Genomic DNA, 17877 nt, shown 5'->3' with positions numbered 1-17877 from the left:
AAATCTAATAGCCCCACTCGCTTACACAAATACCCCGGCCACGCCTCTGACCACACCCTCTAACACAAGTGTCCCTCTCCAGCCATCATGCACAGGCCTCTGTCCCCCAAAGCTCACAATCTAATGCTTACTATTTGCAGTGACGGTGGGTGGCTGTTGCCCCCTCGGGCGCGGTTGTTGAGGCTCCTGCCCCCTGCTGGGCTCTCGGCGCCTCAGTGAGGTTACTGACGTCATCAGCTGGATGTCTACCTCCAAAGCCCCGCCCCCAACCAGTTCCCGGTCTGTGAAACCCCACCCCAGTTTGAAGTCTGCCCGTAAAGCTCCGCCTCGGCTGTAATTCCTGTTTCTGAAGCCCCGCCCCCAGCTTGCTGTCGGGTTGCTCGGTGCTGCGGGTGGAGCATGGAGACCACCGCCGGGTGGTGGATCCTGTGTCCGCTGCTATTCCTGCTGCAAGTGACCCTGAGCTGGGCTGCCTGTCCCTGCCCAGACCCAGTACTCTGTGAGCCCATCACTCGCAGCCAGGACTTCGAGGTACACGAGCTGGGGGTGCTGAGTGTCACTGTGCTGTTGGGTGTGTACATTATGGGATGTTTTGGGGTGTTGCCTGTTACTGTGTTGTGTGTTGCACGTGATGTGTGTCACTGCGTCCCGCGCATTGCGTGTCACTGCGTCCCGCGTGTTGTGCTTTGCGTGTCACTGCATTGTGCATTGCTGCGTGTCATTGCTTTGTGTGTCACTGTGTGTTGTGTGTCACTGCGTGCTGCGCCTTGTGTGTTGCGTGTCACTGCATTGTGCATAACTGCGAGCCACGTGTTGTGTGTCACTGTGTTGTGCATTGCTGCGTGTTGTGTGTCACTGCGTGCTGCATGTCACTGCGTTGTTTATCACTTTGTGTTGTGCGTTGCGTGTCAATGTGTGCTGCGCCTTGTGTGTTTTGCGTATCACTGCATTGTGCGTAACTGCGTGTTGTGTTGCGTGTCACTGTGTGCTGCATGTCACTGCGTTGTCTATCACTTTGTGTTGTGGGTTGCGTGTCATTGTTCGCTGCGCCTTGTGTGTTGCGTGTCACTGCGTTGTGCGTAACTTGCGTGCTGCGTGTCACTGCGTGCTGCGTGTCACTGCGTGCTGCGTGTCACTGCATGTTGCGTGTCACTACGTTGTGTACTGCAAAGTCTCTGTCGGTGGCAGAAGGTGCGGTGTGTCTGACAGGCGCGTGTCCAGCACCGAGCACCCGGCTTCCCCAGTTTGTGTTGGGTGTGATTGTCAGCTGCACGGTTCTGATATCGGGTGTCACGCGTCTTCACCGTTTATCCGCAGGTCTACGTGTTTCATGTTCGGGGGCAGTCCTGGAAGCGATATGATTGGTCGAAAGTCACCACGGTCGCTCTGTTCGCAGAGTACGATCCGGAACTCATGTGCTTCGCGCACTCCAAGGGAGCGAGACTCGTCCTCACGGGTGAGTCAGCGGGCGCCTATAACGGCAGCCATGTGCTACACGTATGATGGGTTTTTACACGGTAACACGTGTTATTATTATTTATTAATTATTAGTAGTATTTAGTATTAGTATTTTATATTAGCAGTAGTATTATTATTAGTATTATTAGTATTATTTTGTAGTAATAGTAGTAGTATAGTTATTAGCAGCAGTAGTATTATTGGTATTATTTAGTATTATTATTTTTTAGTAATATTAGTAGTATAGTTATTAGCAGTAGTAGTATTTAGTATTAGTGTTATTATTATTTTGTATGATTAGTAGTTATATAGCTATTACCGGTAGTATTATTATTAGTGTAATTTAGTATTATAATTATGTAGTAATAGTAGTAGTATAGTTATTAGCAGTAGTATTATTACTGGTATTAATTAGGATTACTATAATTTAGTATTATTAATAGTAATATAGTTATTAGCAGTAGTATTATTATTAGTATTATTTAGCATTACTAGTAGTATAGTTATTATCAGTAGTATTATTTAGCATTAGTATTATTATTCTTTTGTATTATTAGTCGTAGTATAGTTATTACCGGTAGTAGTATTAGTATTATTTAGTATTATAATTATTTAGTAATAGTAGTAGTATAGTTAGTAGCAATAGCATTATTACTGGTATTAATTAGGATTACTATGATTTAGTATTATTAATAGTAATATAGTTATTAGCAGTAGTATTAGTATTATTTAGTATTACTAGTAGTATATAGTTATTAGCAGTAGTATTATTTAGCATTAGTATTATTATTCTTTTATATTATTAGTCATAGTATAGTTATTACTGGTAGTAGTAGTAGTATTATTTAGTATTATAATTATGTAGTAATAGTAGTAGTATAGTTAGTAGCAGTAGCATTATTACTGGTATTATTTAGTATTACTATAATTTTGTATTATTAATAGTAGTATAGTTATTAGCAGTAGTATTATTATTAGTATTATTTAGTATTATTATTATTTAATAATATTAGTCATAGTATAGTAATTTATAGTAATATTATTAGTAGTAGTATTATTTAGTATTATTATTTAATAATATTAGTCATAGTATAGTTATTTGCAATAGTCTTATTATTAGTATTATTTAGTATTAGTTTTATTTCATAATATTAGCAGTATTATTATTATTAGTATTACTGGTATTTAGTATTATTATTTAATAATATTAGTCATAGTATAGTTATTAGCAGTAGTGTTATTAGTATTATTTAGTATTATAATTTAGTAATAGTAGTAGTATAGTTATTAGCAGTACTATTATTGCTGGTATTATTTAGTATTTTTATAATTTAGTAGTAGTATAGTTATTAGCAGTAGTATTATTATTAGTATTTATTATTATAATTTAGTAATAGAAGTAGTATAGTTATTAACAGTAGTATTATTATTAGTATTATTTAGTATTATTATTTTTTAGTAATATTAGTATTTAGCAGTAGTAGTATTTAGTATTAGTGTTATTATTATTTTGTATGATTAGTCATAGTATAGTTATTACTGGTAGTATAATTATTAGTGTAATTTAGTATTATGATTATGTAGTAATAGTAGTAGTATAGTTATTAGCAGTAGTATTATTTCTGGTATTAATTAGGGTTACTATAATTTAGTATTATTAATAGTAATATAGTTATAAGCAGTAGCATTATTAGTAGTATTATTTAGTATTACTAGTAGTATAGTTATTATCAGTAGTATTATTTAGCATTAGTATTGTTATTCTTTTGTATTATTAGTCATAGTATAGTTATTACCGGTAGTATTATTACTAGTATTATTTAAGATTATTTTCATAGTAATAGTAGTAGTTTAGTTATTAGCAGTAGTATTAGTATTATTTAGTATTATTATTATTTTGTAATATTAGTAGCAGTATTATTATTATTTAGTATTATTATTTAATAATAGTAGTGGGATAGTTATTAGCAGAAGTATTATTATTAGTATTATTTAGTATTATTATTATTTCATAATATTAGGAGTAGTATAGTTCTTAGAAGTAGTATTATTTATTATTATTATTATTATTTCATAATAGTAGTAGTATTATTATTAGAATTGTTTATTATTATTATTTCATAATAGTAGTAGTATAGTTATTAGCAGTAGTATTAGTATTATTTAGTATTATTATAATTTTATAATAGCAGTAGTATAGTTATTAGCAGTAGTATTTAGTATTATTATTTTGTAATATTAGTAGTAGTATAGTTATTAGCAGTAGTATAATTAGTAGTATTATTATTTAGTATTGGCATGATTATTATTATTATTTTCATATTAGTAGTAGCATAGTTATGAGTACTAGTATTATTATTAGTATTATTTAGCATTATAATTATTTTGTTATATGAGTAGTAGTATAGTTATTAGCAGTAGTATTAGTATTAATTATTATTATTTTGTAATATTAGCAGTATTATTATATAGTATTATTATTTCATAATAGTAGGAGGACAGTTATTAGCAGAACTATTAGTAGTAATATTACGATATTTCGTATTATTATTATTTCATAATATTAGTAGTAGTATAGTTCTTAGCAGTAGTATTATTATTATATAGTAGTAGTAGTATAGTTATTAGCAGTAGTATTATTATTATTTAGTATTACTATTAATTCTAAATAATTCCATAATAGTAGTAGTATTATTTAGTATTATTTTTATTATTATTTAATAATATTAGTAGTAGGATAGTTATTAGCAGTAGTATTAGTATTATGTAGTATTATAATTATTATAATTTTGAAATAGCAGTAGTATAGTTATTAGTAGTATTATTATTAGTATTATTATTTTCATAGTAGTATTATAGTTATTAGCAGTAGTATTATTATTAGTATTATTTTGTATTATTATTTTGTAATATTGGTAGTATAGTTTTTAGCAGAATTATTATTATGAGTATCCTTTTGTATTATTATTATTTTGCAATATTAGTAGTATATTTGTTAGCAGTAGTATTATTATTGTCACGGAGCTGGTTAGTCCGAGCGACTACCTCCGCTGTCTTGTGCTCCCTTAGCCCGGGACACCACACTTTCCCCGGTTCCCCAGTCACTCGCCGAGACTCAGTGTCGGGTAAAACCAAAACGAAGACTGATTTATTTCTCACACAGGACTGGATATATCCAGCAAAACACACATTAACATAAAACAAGATATTGGGACACAAACCGCCCCCCTTAATCTGCCTCCCAGAGACAACAGGGGCAGTAACGAGATTAACAATACAATAGGGGGGAGACTGATTTATACAACATTAAACTGAAAGAATGGCGGCCTCTCCCTGGTGGCAGATCCTGGCTGTCTGCTGGAGATAATCCCCTCAGCCAGTGATGAGATGATACTGCAGGGGGTAGCCACAGAAGTCTTTACAAACCCAGGGCCCATCGTCAGTAGGGAGGAGGCTGGCAGTCAGGCCTCTCCAGTGGTCCCAGTGATGGAGGCTTCCGTCACAATTGTTATTTATTATTATTATGATTTATTTTTTAGTATTATATTATTATTGTTTGTTTTGACGATATTAGCTACTATTAGTAGTAGTGCTGTTATTTTTTAGAATTAGTATTAGTAGTGTTGTTATTGTTATTTAGGTTTTTTTTAATTTGGTATTATTTACTATTGGTATTATTTAGTATTATGTTTTAGTATTAGTAGTATTATTTCATAATATCGGTAGTAGTATAGTTATTAGCAGTAGTATTATTATGATGTGTTTTAGGAGACGTTCCTCTTAACTATATTATTAGTGGTAGTAGTATTAGTTATAGTAATATTATTAGTATTATTAGCAGTATTATTATGATGTGTTTTAGGAGACGTCCCGATCAACTATATTATAATTAGTAGTATTGTTATCGTTGTTATTTAGAATTAGTATTATTATTAGTAGTGGTATTATTTACTATTAGTATTATTATTAGTAGTAGTATTTACTATTAGTATTAGCAGTATTATTATTAGTATGATGATAATAATAATAACAACAATACTATGGATAATAATATTGTTAATTGGTAGTAGTATTAGTATTATTATATGTTTTAAGAGAAGTCCCAATCAAAGATATTATCACCATTACTATTGTTGTTGTTATTATTTAGTATTTGTAGTAGTATTAGTATTATTATTATTTTGTAGTAGTATTAGTTGTGGTAATATTATTAGTATTATTATGATGTGTTTTAGGAGATGTCCCAGTTAACAATATTATTCTAAGTATTATTTAGTATTAGTATTTTTTTAGTAGTATTAGTTGTAGTATTATTATTGGTGTTATTTAGTATTAGCAGTAGTATTATTAGTATTGGTGTTATTGGTATTATGATGTGTTTTAGGAGACGTCCCTCTTAACTATATTAATATTAGTAGTATTAGTTGTATTATTATTATTTAGTATTAGTATTATTTTTAGCAGTAGTATTAGTTGTTGTATTATTATTGGTATTTAGTATTAGCAGTATTATTATTAGTATTATTTAGTATTAGCAGTAGTAGTAGTATTTAGTATTGGTATTATTAGAAGTATTATGATGTATTTTAGGAGACGTCCCTCTTAACTATATTATTATTAGTCGTATTAGTTCTAGTATTATTAGTATTGGTATTATTAGTATTATTATGATGTGTTTTAGTAGACAGCTCTCTATATACTATATATTATCATATACTATATTATGATTATTAGTATTAGTTGTGTTATTAGTATTATTTAGTATTAGCAGTATTATTATTATTTAGAATTAATATTAGTTGTAGTAGTATTATTAGTATTGTTTAATATTAGCAGTAGTATTATTTCATAGTAATATTATTAGTTGTAGCATTATTATTAGTATTTAGTATTAGCAGTAGTATTATTATTTAGTATTAGTATTATTAGTTGTAGTATTAGTATTAGTATTATTATTTAGTATTATTAATTGTAGTATTTTTAGTATTATCATGATATTTTAGGAGACGTCCCGATTATATTATTATTAGTTGTAGTATTATTATTAGTATTGGCAGTAGTATTATTATTAGTATTAGCATTATTATTATTATTTAGTATTAGTATTATTAGTTGTAGTATTATTATTAGTATTATTTAGTATTAGCAGTAGTAGTATTAGTATTATTTAGTATTAGTATTATTAGTTGTAGTGTTATTAGCATTAGTATTAGCTGTAGTATTATTAGTATTATCATGATGTTTTAGGAGACGTCCCGATTATATTATTATTAGTATTAGCATTATTATTATTTAGTATTAGTATTATTAGTTGTAGTATTATTATTATTAATATTTAGTATTAGCAGTAGTATTATTAGTATTATTATGATGTGTTTTAGGAGACGTCCCGATTAACGATATTGTCGATCCGCGGAACCGGACGGCCTGGGTGAGAGAGAAGGTGAACCTGGCGAAGAGACAGTTCATGGATGGTATTAATTTAGACATAGAGCGGGCTGTCCTTAAAGGCTCGCCCCAATATTATGCCTTAACTGCTCTGGTGCAGGAAACCACCGAGACCTTCCACCGAGAGATTCCCGGCTCGCAGGTACGTGTCTCGGGGCAGGTTCGTGACAGACTCACTTCTGGTTCATCCCCGAAAGCTGTCATTCCATGAGATTTGTCTCCCCTCCTCCGCTCTGTACCCCCGAATATACGCAGCCTCCAGGGCTTTTGCTGCTTTTGCTGCCGCGTCTCATCATCCATTAAACTATTCAGTTTGTGCCGCGCAGGTGACGTTCGACGTGGCCTGGTCTCCCGCCTGCGTGGATTTACGCTGCTATAACTACTCAGGGATAGCGGATCTCTGCGACTTCCTCTTTGTCATGTCTTACGATGAGCAGTCCCAGATATGGACGGAGTGCGTGGCCGGAGCCAACGCCCCCTATAACCAGACCCTCAGAGGTGAGAGACCCCCATATCCAGACCCTCAGAGGTGAGAGCCCCCCATATCCAGAACCTCAGAGGTGAGACCCTCAGAGGTGAGAGCCGCCCATATCCAGACCCTCAGCGGTGAGAGACCTCCCATTAAACAGGATGAGTGGGCACTTCATTTAACCAGGGTACCACTGTCTGGTCGTGGACTGTATCCACTACTCATGAAACAGAAAGGGATGATGGCTGCGTTTTCTCTCTATAGACCGCTCTTTTTCTGTTTCTTTTAGGTTACGATGAATTTGTGGATCTGGGTATTGACCCCAAAAAGCTGGTGATGGGTGTTCCGTGGTACGGGTACGATTATACCTGCCTCAACTTATCAAAGGTAATGAAATGGTGGCCGAGACATTACCCCGGTGGGAACGGCCCCATCCTGCCCCGCAGGTACCGCATAAGATTTTTATGCCCGTCTCTGCTTGTGGCTCTCAGGGTAACACGTGTACTATACACAAGAAGCCTTTCCGTGGCGCCCCCTGCAGTGACGCTGCGGGGTATCAGGTGGCGTACGGCGCGATCATGAAGCAGGTGAACGGATCGAGCAGCGGGAGGCTGTGGGACGAGGCGCGGAAATCTCCCTTCTATAACTACAAGGTATGTGACGCGGCCTCGGAGGCAGGTGGTGAAATAAGTGCCCTATCAGGGCATCCTTATGTACTTCTTATTCCCGTGAGCAGGCAATGTAACAAAGGGGCGGAAAAAGCAAGTAGAGTGCTGGGTGTACAGCGAGGGGCATTAGTGGCACAAATAAGGAGGTGTGTGCGGTGGTTTATTCGTCTGTGCTGTTCCTGCAGGGTGTAGATGGGAACGTTCACCAAGTGTGGTACGACGATCCGCAGAGCATCGCGCTGAAGGTGGCGTATGTGAGAAAGCGTGGCTTGCGTGGCGTCGGCATGTGGAATGGGGATCTTCTAGATTACTCCTCGGATCCTGTTGCCCAGCAGCAGACGGCGGCCATGTGGAAGGCGCTGATTCCGTGACCGGGACTCTGAGATGGACATTTTTGGAAGAGAAATGATTTTATTAAAAATATATTATTGTCAGGCGTGGCCCCCGTGGTGCTGCAAATAATAATAAATTAGTGGCACTGACTGCTTTTTTACTGACGTAACACGTATAAAAGGGATTCTGCGTGTCTGATAAAGTCACGGGTTTCCAGGTCCTGTCGTCCAGCGTGGCCCTCTGTCACGGAGCTCATGCTCTGCTTCTCCAACTCAGAAATCCGCTGGATCACCGCAGCGTCACCTCTGACCCTTTCCTGCGTGGATCTCCAAGGCAGTGGATCCTGAGTTCAGCCTTTGCCCATTGCGTCTATTTTAATCCGCGTATAGCAAAGAGCTTGGCGCGGAACCCGTCAGTACAACGTGGCCGTGAAAGGGTTTCCGCGCAGGTTCCGCTGTAGCGCCTCGACCTCCCGCTACGATTCTCTCTGTGGCCCTTCACATGGCAAAGACAGAGGGGGCGGCGGTGGCCAATTGGGCCTTCTTCTGGGCGAGCTGCGCTTTGAGGACGTTCAGGTCGGACGCCGCCTGTTTCCGCATCTGAAAAGACAGATTTGATCCGATCACAAAGTGCCACTAAAGCCACGTTCCGCCTGCTCCTCTAAATGTAACCCTTTAATAACTGAATGCAGGGGCAGGAACCCAAAACTCTTCCCAGAAACAATTATTTTAATTTATAAGCATATTTACATTGTTCTGGAATATGCTTAATTGTCACATGACACAAAAGACGTCCCTGATTGGCTGAATGTTCCCGTGTTGTTTTTATGCGGGAAGGAATAATATGGCGGCAGAGAGATGTTTTTAGGTGCAGGCGGCAGGATCTGGCGAGGGACTGAATGTGAGGATGAAGGAGAGGTTTGAGTCGAGGATGACCCCGAGGCATCGGGCCTGGTTAGTAGGAGAGATAGTCGTGTTGTTAATGGTGATAGAGAATTCAGGTTCTGGAGTGGAGATGGAGGGAAGATAATGAGTTCAGTTTTAGAGAGATTAAGTTTCACGTGGCGATGTGACATCCATGAAGAAATAGACAAGCAGCTGGTAATACCGGACGTGAGAGACGCAGAGACCGGGGCAGACGGGTGGATTCGGGTGTCATCTGCATAGAGATGATACTGGAGGCCAAATGAGTTGATTTGTTTGCCAAGAGATGAAGTATAAAGAGAGAAGAGCAGAGGGCCGAGGACTGAACCTTGGGGGCCGCCAACCGGAAGGGGAAGGGGCGATGAGGTCTCGCCAGAGAAGCTGAGAGAAGGAGCGGTGAGACAGATATGAGGAAATCCCAGAGAGAGCCTGGAGAAGAAAGCGATGAGCGGAATGAGAAGCGGCAGAGAGATCCGGGACGATCAGAAGGAGACGCGGCCGTTCGCTGTGGTGGAGAGCGCCTCGTCGGAGAGCGCGTCGTCGGAGAGCGCGACGTTAGAAGGAGTTTGAGGAGCGAGGATATCGCACGCAATCCGTTCAAACTACTTGGAGGTAAAAGGAAGCCCAGAGACGGCCGGCAGTTGGTCAGATAGATGGATCTGAGGAAGGATTAGCGCTTGAAGGCTGGAATCGAGATTAATGTCTGCAGCGAGGCTTCACCTTGATCTCGATGAGGAGTTTGATCCTCGCGTTCTCCACGTGGCGCCTCAGCTGATCCAGTTCCTGCTGCCGATTGGTTATCGTCATAATTACCGAATTCTGTAAAAAAAAAAAAAAAAAAAAACGGGATTAACCACTTTAGCCCCTAAAACGCCACGAGTTACCCCGCTGAGCTATAGATGCGGGAGAAGCAGAATAACCCCGACCTGCCCCCTGGGGGTCTCACACATCAACTGCAGGCAACAAGATACAGGACACGTCTAAAACCCTGCTGTACAGAAAGCGCACACGCATGAACACAGGATCACATCTGGGAACCTCTGGGGCGTGGCTTCGCGATGGGCAAGGTTACCTGTGCAATGGAGGCCTGCTAGCCACCTACGTGGGCGGGCATAGCCCCAAGCACCTTAAATCCATACGGGGTGGGCAGCCTTAATGGTGCTCCTGCGACACAGAGAGTTCCCAGGCATGCTCACAATATACGGCGTCGCACGCTCACCCGGGGCCACAGACATTTCCCACCAGCATCCTTCTGGTTGACGCAGACGTTTCCGTGGCAGTGAAATACCTTTGAGCCGTCTGCCAGCGCCGGGTGCTTGGCACGTCTTCGCCCGTCTCGTGCCGCCAGCTGCGCCAGGAGCCTCTGGTAGGAGTTCTCTAAGTCCACGCGCAGTCTCTTCACCGTGTCCTCCAGCGACGACGTCTCCTTCTTTGTTTCAAAATATTTCTTTTTCCATGAATCCCGAACTTTAAGGAAATAAAGAGCGCTTGCATCATCACCCCACTCGCATCATCGCCGCGGTGACGACATACTTTATGACATCATTTTTCTCAAGGATTTTTTTTAACTGTTTTAGGCTCCGACCACTTATTATATTATTATATATCATAGATTGTCAAGAGTCTGTCTGTGCTGGGGCAACAGCAACTCCCATCACCTTCGGCCAATCATACACACTATAGTACAATGTCTTGCATTATGGGAAGGGTAGCTGTTTAAGATCCTGTTGGCTTCCCCCAGACTACCTTCAGAAACCATTGTTGTCCGGATGAAACCCCTCTAGGGGGCTACTGGGACCCCTGTCTTATTCTGCATCATCCCAGCCGGACTTTCTGCGTTAACCCCTTCATACCTTGATGTCTCCTCAGTTTATATTGCTCCAGCAAGGACTTGGTTTTCTTCAGCAGCTCCTCGCGGGATTTCTCCAGCTTCAGCCGCTCTTCTCTCATCTTCTCTAATTGCCGAAGGAGCGTCTCCTCTAAAAACCAAAACGTAACCGGATTCCACGAGTGACACAAAACTCCTGGCGGCTGTCGGCGTATTTACTAAAGCCAGCTCGTCGGAGGTCGGTGTCCTGGGAGTGACCGGCGGCTCCTACTCAACACCAACGCCCCGAGTGTCCCTCGGATAACATCCGCCGGGCGTCTATTCTGCACATTTATCCAGATTCTGTAAACCTTAATCAGTCGTTGGTCTCGTCTTAGATTCAGGAGCCGGATGTCTATCCCATGCATGTTTAATACCCTCACTGTATTACCATCTACCACCTCTGCTGGGAGGCTGTTCCACATATCTACTACTCTCTCAGTAAAATAAAACTCCCTAATGTTACATCTAAGCCTCTTTCACATGGTGGCCTCTTGTCCTCATTGTATTTTCTCCATGTTGCAGGATGAAAGGATCCAGTATAAGGAATTTAAAGTTATAAAACCCCAAGACATGTTTGTGACACGTGACACGTGACATGTGCCTCTTCCTACCAGTGAATGATAAATGTAATGGTTTCTTACTTACCCGGCTCTGGGATGACTGGCGGAGGAGACTGGATGGGGGGAAAGGCCAGTGGAGGTGGAGGGGTCGGCGGAGAGCGGTACCGCGCAGGCTTTGGCAGAGCTCTAAAGGATTAACGGCAGACAGAAAGCTGTTATCAGCCCACGTGGTCACCGGAACTGCGTAGCGTGACACGTGGACATAAAACCATCCCGTGCTTTGGGTTAGGGTACCTGAATACCCTTTGTGAATGAGGCTCGGTGGTCTGGTTACCTGCTCGCTCCAAGCTGCGTCTCATCTGCAGGCACAGCCTGCTCTGCACTGAAAAGGTTAAAAAAAAAGGGGGTGTTAATTTTTTGTAAAATTTGTTCCGTTTCTGTAATTTAGCAAAAGCGCCCTCATCTACTGCGCTACACAGGGCCCCGGCCAGGGATGTTTCTGATGTGAGCCCAATTGGCCCTTAATTCTGTGCACCTTACACAGGTGGCCCTCGCCGCCTCTGCCGGTTGTGTCAGCAGCAATCGTGGTATGACATCATCAAGCAGGGGACTGGGCTACAATGATATTAATATTTGGGCTTTTATTAGCCCTCCTGGGGTAAGAAAGATGCTCCCTGCGTTATGAAAGAGTTAATTCCAGCAGTGAGTGGGACAGAAGCTTTAATGCGATTACCAGGCTGCGTTTCCTTTACCGTTTCCGGGGTTCATTTCCCACGTCTGGGCCGTGAAACGCCTCGGAAATCCCCGAGTCGCTCTCCGCGCTTCCTGCCGCCGGCGGCTTCTCCGTGACGTGAGAGACGCGGCCGCCGTCCTTCACACGCCTGACGATGGAGATTTGATCTAAAAACACAAAGTATTTGCTGTAAAATCCAGATAAATGTAAAGGATGGGTAGCGCTGCTGGGGACCCCTCTAATGCGGACAGGACAGCACCTGGGGGTCTCGTAACTCACGTCCTTATGTCCTTTACCCATGGAAGTGCCCCTCCGTGGCAACTGACCCTTCCCTCCGGGAGAAAGCAGAGACATCTCGGGGGTCTGCACGCCGGGCAAAAGAGGCATCTAGCAGGGGGCAGACCCCTGATCCAGGGCCCACGAGCGGACATAGGAAAAGGCGTTGGGCTGCTATTAAAAGACCAACCTCCTCAGGGGAGTCTCACGGTGCCACGAGTTGCCCCACGCGGCTGGGGTCTGTTACACATGGGCTGTGGCTTAGGGCCTCGTAGGCATTAACTGCCCAAACCTCCGTCCCCGAAGGCGACCCACCTCTGTCCGTCCCCCGCTTCTCTGTGCTCAGTCCTTGGTAGGGCGCCGTGGCCTCCGCTTGGCCCCTGTTGGAGATGAAGCTCGTATCCTCTTCTCTGGGAGCCGCTCTGGGAGTCTTCTCGTGGCTTTCAGTAACGGGGGGGCTCTGATCCCATGGGGGAACGTTTTGCCGTGGCAACGCGACCCCAAACCCAGAGCGGTCAACGTTGTATCTCTGTCCTTCCGGAGTTACCGATGACCCATAGGAGCTCCCCTCGCTCTCCACTCCTGGGAGCAGGTAGAGCTCCGGCTGACTGGCCTGAAAACAAAGCAAGGGAAATTACCCCGAGGGGGCAAATGATGAGAGTTCCTCGTGTTTCCCGTGGCCAGAGCGGAAAGCCCTAATGTGGGTCAGGAAGCAACATGGGGCAATAAGTGTGTTAATTACACACGTTAGAGCCTTTGCTGTGTGTCACCTGTGCGTGTACTTCTGCGCTTCGCAGGGTGTGTTTTTGGCTCAGTGTGTTTGTAGCTCTGCGTTTCGCAGGGTGTGTTTTTGGCTCAGTGTGTTTGTAGCTCTGTTTCACAGAGTATGTTGTTGGCTACCAGGTTAGACGTAGGGCTGGTCCTGATGTTTGCGGCTCACGTGATGTGAAATGTATGAGCCCATGGGGGGATTCGCAGGCAGCGCGCAGGTTCTCGCGGTACCTCCTCTGTCACCAACCCTCCATCTTAAAGTTACTCACCTGCGGTGGGGCAAACGATTTCACCTTCAACTCTAACTCTTGCTTCCCTTTAACCTGTTGGCAGAAATAATCACTGAGCACTCTAAAAAGTGGGGTATTATCTGAGAAATGCCCCCTGCCCCTGGGGTATTATCTGAAAAACACCAAGAGCCTCCGGGTTGTTCTCTGGGGCATGTTTGGAGCCCCGGGTTGTTCTCCGGGGTGTGTTTGGAGCCCCCAGGTTGTTCTCTGGGGCGTGTTTGGAGCCCCCGGGTTGTTCTCTGGGGCGTGTTTGGAGCCCCCGGGTTATTCTCTGGGACGTGTTTGGAGCCCCCGGGTTGTTCTCTGGGACGTGTTTGGAGCCCCGAGTTGTTCTCTGGGGCGTATTTGGAGCCCCCCGGGTTATTCTCGGGATGTGTTTGGAGCCCCCGGGTTGTTCTCTGGGACGTGTTTGGAGCCACCGGGTTGTTCTCTGGGGCGTGTTTGGAGCCCCCGGGTTGTTCTCTGGGGCGTGTTTGGAGCCCCCGGGTTGTTCTCTGGGGCGTGTTTGGAGCCCCCGGGTTATTCTCTGGGATTTGGAGCCCCCGGGTTACTCTCTGGGGCGTGTTTGGAGCCCCCGGGTTAAGGCCGAAGCCTTCCTGTCGTCTTCCTGAGTCGCTGACGGTTGAAGTTGTGAAATCACAGAGCTCAGTAAATATTTGGCCGCAGACGACGAGATTACGTTACTAGGATCGCGCCGGCGTTACTAGGATCGCGCCGGCGTTACTAGGATCAGCGGCTCCTGTGTTTACAAACATAAAAGACACAGGGGCCACGAGGCAGACACCAAACTGACGTTATCCAAATAAATATCCAAATAGCTCCTGAAATACCAACATTTCTGCAATATGCGTCCTGTCACCGGTACCGGCCCCACCGGAGCGAGAGCGGAAAGGTCCAGAATGAGCCTAACGGGACCTGGGGGGGGTGAACCCAGATAGCACCGGACGCGGCACTTTAGGGAGCCGTTATATGGACAATGGCTGTAACGTGTTAGAGATGAACTCACCACGGCCAGGCTTCTCCCAACGCATTTCAGGAAAGAGAACTTGTCAATCGCTGCGTCCTCCCCCAGAAACTCTCCAAGTCTCTCGCGCAGGGTCCTCAGCTTCATGTCCGGAGGCGCTCTTTAAAAATCATGTCATGAAAGGGTTAATACTCTTCAGCTGAGAGGATCTACTAGAGAAATACAGTTACATTCAATAAACCCGGGCCCTGTATAATGTATAGTTAAATCAGTGAGCCGGCCCCCTGTATAATCTATAGATAAATCAGCGAGCCGGCCCCCTGTATAATGTATAGATAAATCAGTGAGCTGGCCCCCTGTATAATGTATAGATAAATAAGTGACCGGCCCCCTGTATAACGTATAGATAAATCAGCGAGCCGGCCCCTGTATAATGTATAGATAAATCAGTGACAGTCCCCTGTATAATGTATAGATAAATCAGTGACCAGCCCCCTGTCTAACGTATAGATAAATCAGCGAGCCGGCCCCCTGTATAATGTATAGATAAATCAGTGACTGGCCCCCTGTATAATGTATAGATAAATCAGTGACCAGCCCCCTGTATAATGTATAGATAAATCAGTGACCGGCCCCCTGTATAATGTATAGATAAATCAGCGAGCCGCCCCCCTGTATAATGTATAGATAAATCAGCGAGCCGCCCCCCTGTATAGTTAAAGCTGGGGCGGTTAGGGGTGAAGGAGCCGTGGCCGGTGGGGGGTGAAGGAGCCGTGGCCGGTGGGGTTGGGGGTGAAGGAGCCGTGGCCGGTGGGGTTGGGGGTGAAGGAGCCGTGGCCGGGGTTCTGAGGATTGGTGGGCCGTTACTGAGAAGAAGGATAAGATGGAGGGACTTCACTTCCTTACCTAATAAATCCCATGGAGATGAAGCTACCGATGGCCTCGATGGGAACTTTATTTAATCTGGGATTCCATACATCGTCCGGCACGTGGTACACGTGGAGCTCAATAAGCTGGAAAATAGACACATGGTTACCGCTGCGGCACCCCTCTGCCACGTGTCTGGCACACGCATGCGGAATGCCGTGAATTACTGAATGCAAGGCTACGTGAAGGTGAAAGGATGAGACGCGGCCCGCGAACATGCGCAGTGCTGGGGACGGCAGAGATTCGGACTCCTTGCCACGGCGGCCGCTGCACTTTATACCCGTACACGCGACACAGCCAACAATCACAGCGACATGGCACATCACAGGGTACATGTAAATAAACACACTACACAGCACAGGGGGTACACGTGACACTGTCCAGGATATGTTACATACTAAGTACTGTGCCGTGTGAGTGAATGTATTGTGGCGTGTTTGTAATGCGATATGTAGCGTGTAGACAGTCATATTGTTGTACGTGTAAAAGGCAATCCGTGGAATGTGGTATTTTGATATATGTGTAACGTGATATGTTATTCTGGTACATGTAATATCATCTGTAGCGTGTAATTGAATCCCCTGTAGGATACATGTAAAGACACGTGTAGCATGTGCTGGACAGATCACGTTAATGAACCTGTAATTCTCACCCCTGCCGTCGAAGGCCTGGCCAGGTAGATGGGTGGGCTGGCCGGAGTATGGTTGGTATCCATGTGGGACCCGCTGACGCCTCTCACACCAAACCCGAGGTGTGCGTGGAGTCACCCGTCCGTGTCCTCCGCGGCTCCATCGCTGCCCCGGCACTCCCTGAACACTCGCCGGCCGAGGAGAAGCTTTGTTTGCTGTTGGGTGATGCAGGAGTAACCGAGTATCCAGGAAACTGCTGCCAATTAATGCACGGAGAGATTAAACGCAATTAGGGGCTGGTTCTCCGGCCCCTGCGTGCATACCTGGGAAATCCGGGTCTCGGGGTGACGGGGCAGATTCTCGGGGTCACACAGTCTGACTTCCTATCCCCCCCCCCCGTTGGATCATATATAGGACTCCCAGTTGGTGCTTTTGCTCCCAGTTTGTTATGGGTGATATTCCTGCTTGAACGCAGGTGATTCAATTAAATGTATCTTTAAATAATGGCAAGTCAAGGTTTCCATGACGACCGGTATTAGAGCCATTTGGCGAGTCACCGCGTAGAATCTTCACGATGTGCTATTAAAGAGTTAATATTTGAAGAGTCTTGGATTCGGCACATTTAGTGCGTGTCTGTCAGAGAAGGTGCCACATTACATGTATTTGTTTATTATTGTGTTTATACCCCACACGGCGATCCCGTTACCATCGGAAACCGTCTTCAACAATTCCCAGCAAGCAAAACATTCTGCAGGAAGCACAGTCATGTAATATAATAAAGGGGGAGGCGCAGGAAGCGCAGTCATGTAATATAATAAAGGGGGAGGCGCAGGAAGCGCAGTCATGTAATATAATAAAGGGGGAGGTGCAGGAAGCGCAGTCATATAATATAATTAAGGGGGACTCGCAGGAAGCGCAGTCATGTAATATAATAAAGGGGGGGCGCAGGAAGCACAGGCATGTAATATAATAAAGGGGGAGGAGAAGGAAGCGCAGTCATGTAATATAATAAAGGGGAGGCGCAGGAAGCACAGGCATGTTATATAATAAAGGGGGAGGCGAAGGAAAAGCAGTCATGTAATATAATAAAGGGGAGGCGCAGGAAGCGCAGTCATGTAATATAATAAAGGTGGAGGTGCAGGAAGCGCAGTCATGTAATATAATAAAGGGGGAGGAGAAGGAAGCGCAGTCATGTAATATAATAAAGGGGAGGCGCAGGAAGCGCAGTCATGTAATATAATAAAGGGGAGGCACAGGAAGGGCAGTCATGTAATATAATAAACGGGGAGGAGCAGGAAGCGCAGTCATGTAATATAATAAAGGGGGAGGCGAAGGAAGCGCAGTCATGTAATATAATGAAGGGGGAGGCGCAGGAAGCACAGTCATGTAATATAATAAAGGGGGAGGCGAAGGAAGCGCAGTCATGTAATATAATAAAGGGGGAGGCGCAGGAAGCACAGTCATGTAATATAATAAAGGGGGAGGCGCAGTCATGTAATATAATAAAGGGGGAGGCGCAGGGAGCGCAGTCATGTAATACAATAAAGGGGGAGGCGCA

The 17877-nt window shown here is 43.5% G+C and overlaps 2 protein-coding genes across 2 annotated transcripts; one reads left to right on the top strand and one right to left on the bottom strand.

Moving 5' to 3' along the window:
- The first annotated feature begins 354 nt into the window (after positions 1-354).
- Positions 355-8556, top strand: LOC128499969 (di-N-acetylchitobiase-like). Its single transcript, XM_053468968.1, has 7 exons — positions 355-531; positions 1318-1456; positions 6840-7048; positions 7233-7404; positions 7665-7762; positions 7867-8028; positions 8229-8556. Exons 1-7 carry the CDS (start codon positions 400-402, stop codon positions 8412-8414), a joined length of 1098 nt encoding a protein of 365 aa, XP_053324943.1. The 5' UTR covers positions 355-399; the 3' UTR covers positions 8415-8556.
- Positions 8446-16606, bottom strand: SPATA1 (spermatogenesis associated 1). The gene is made up of 12 exons (XM_053468966.1): positions 16343-16606; positions 15670-15776; positions 14806-14923; positions 13779-13832; positions 13054-13351; positions 12482-12629; positions 12064-12111; positions 11815-11915; positions 11153-11278; positions 10588-10766; positions 10020-10118; positions 8446-8975 (listed from the first exon to the last, which is right to left on the bottom strand). The coding sequence occupies exons 1-12, from the start codon at positions 16403-16405 to the stop codon at positions 8874-8876; spliced, it is 1443 nt and encodes a 480-aa protein (XP_053324941.1). The 5' UTR covers positions 16406-16606; the 3' UTR covers positions 8446-8873.
- Between the last annotated feature and the right edge of the window lie 1271 nt (positions 16607-17877).

The sequence above is a fragment of the Spea bombifrons genome, chromosome 6 (genome assembly GCF_027358695.1).
Source record: "Spea bombifrons isolate aSpeBom1 chromosome 6, aSpeBom1.2.pri, whole genome shotgun sequence".
Classification (NCBI taxonomy): Eukaryota; Metazoa; Chordata; class Amphibia; order Anura; family Pelobatidae; genus Spea; species Spea bombifrons.
The sequence above is the reverse complement of the archived record's forward strand: the minus strand, read 5'-3'. Positions and strand labels throughout refer to the sequence as shown.

Excerpts from the sequence above, each read along its gene's own strand:
- LOC128499969 (XM_053468968.1), top strand. The coding sequence starts at position 400 with ATGGAGACCACCGCCGGGTGGTGGATCCTGTGTCCGCTGCTATTCCTG. Across the intron at positions 532-1,317 it reads CTCGCAGCCAGGACTTCGAG|GTCTACGTGTTTCATGTTCG; the intron begins GTACACGAGCTG and ends GTTTATCCGCAG. Across the intron at positions 7,405-7,664 it reads CTATAACCAGACCCTCAGAG|GTTACGATGAATTTGTGGAT; the intron begins GTGAGAGACCCC and ends TGTTTCTTTTAG.
- SPATA1 (XM_053468966.1), bottom strand. The coding sequence starts at position 16,405 with ATGGATACCAACCATACTCCGGCCAGCCCACCCATCTACCTGGCCAGG. Across the intron at positions 12,112-12,481 it reads GGAAATGAACCCCGGAAACG|TGCAGAGCAGGCTGTGCCTG; the intron begins GTAAAGGAAACG and ends TAACCTTTTCAG. Across the intron at positions 8,976-10,019 it reads AACTCCTCATCGAGATCAAG|ATGCGGAAACAGGCGGCGTC; the intron begins GTGAAGCCTCGC and ends CTGTCTTTTCAG.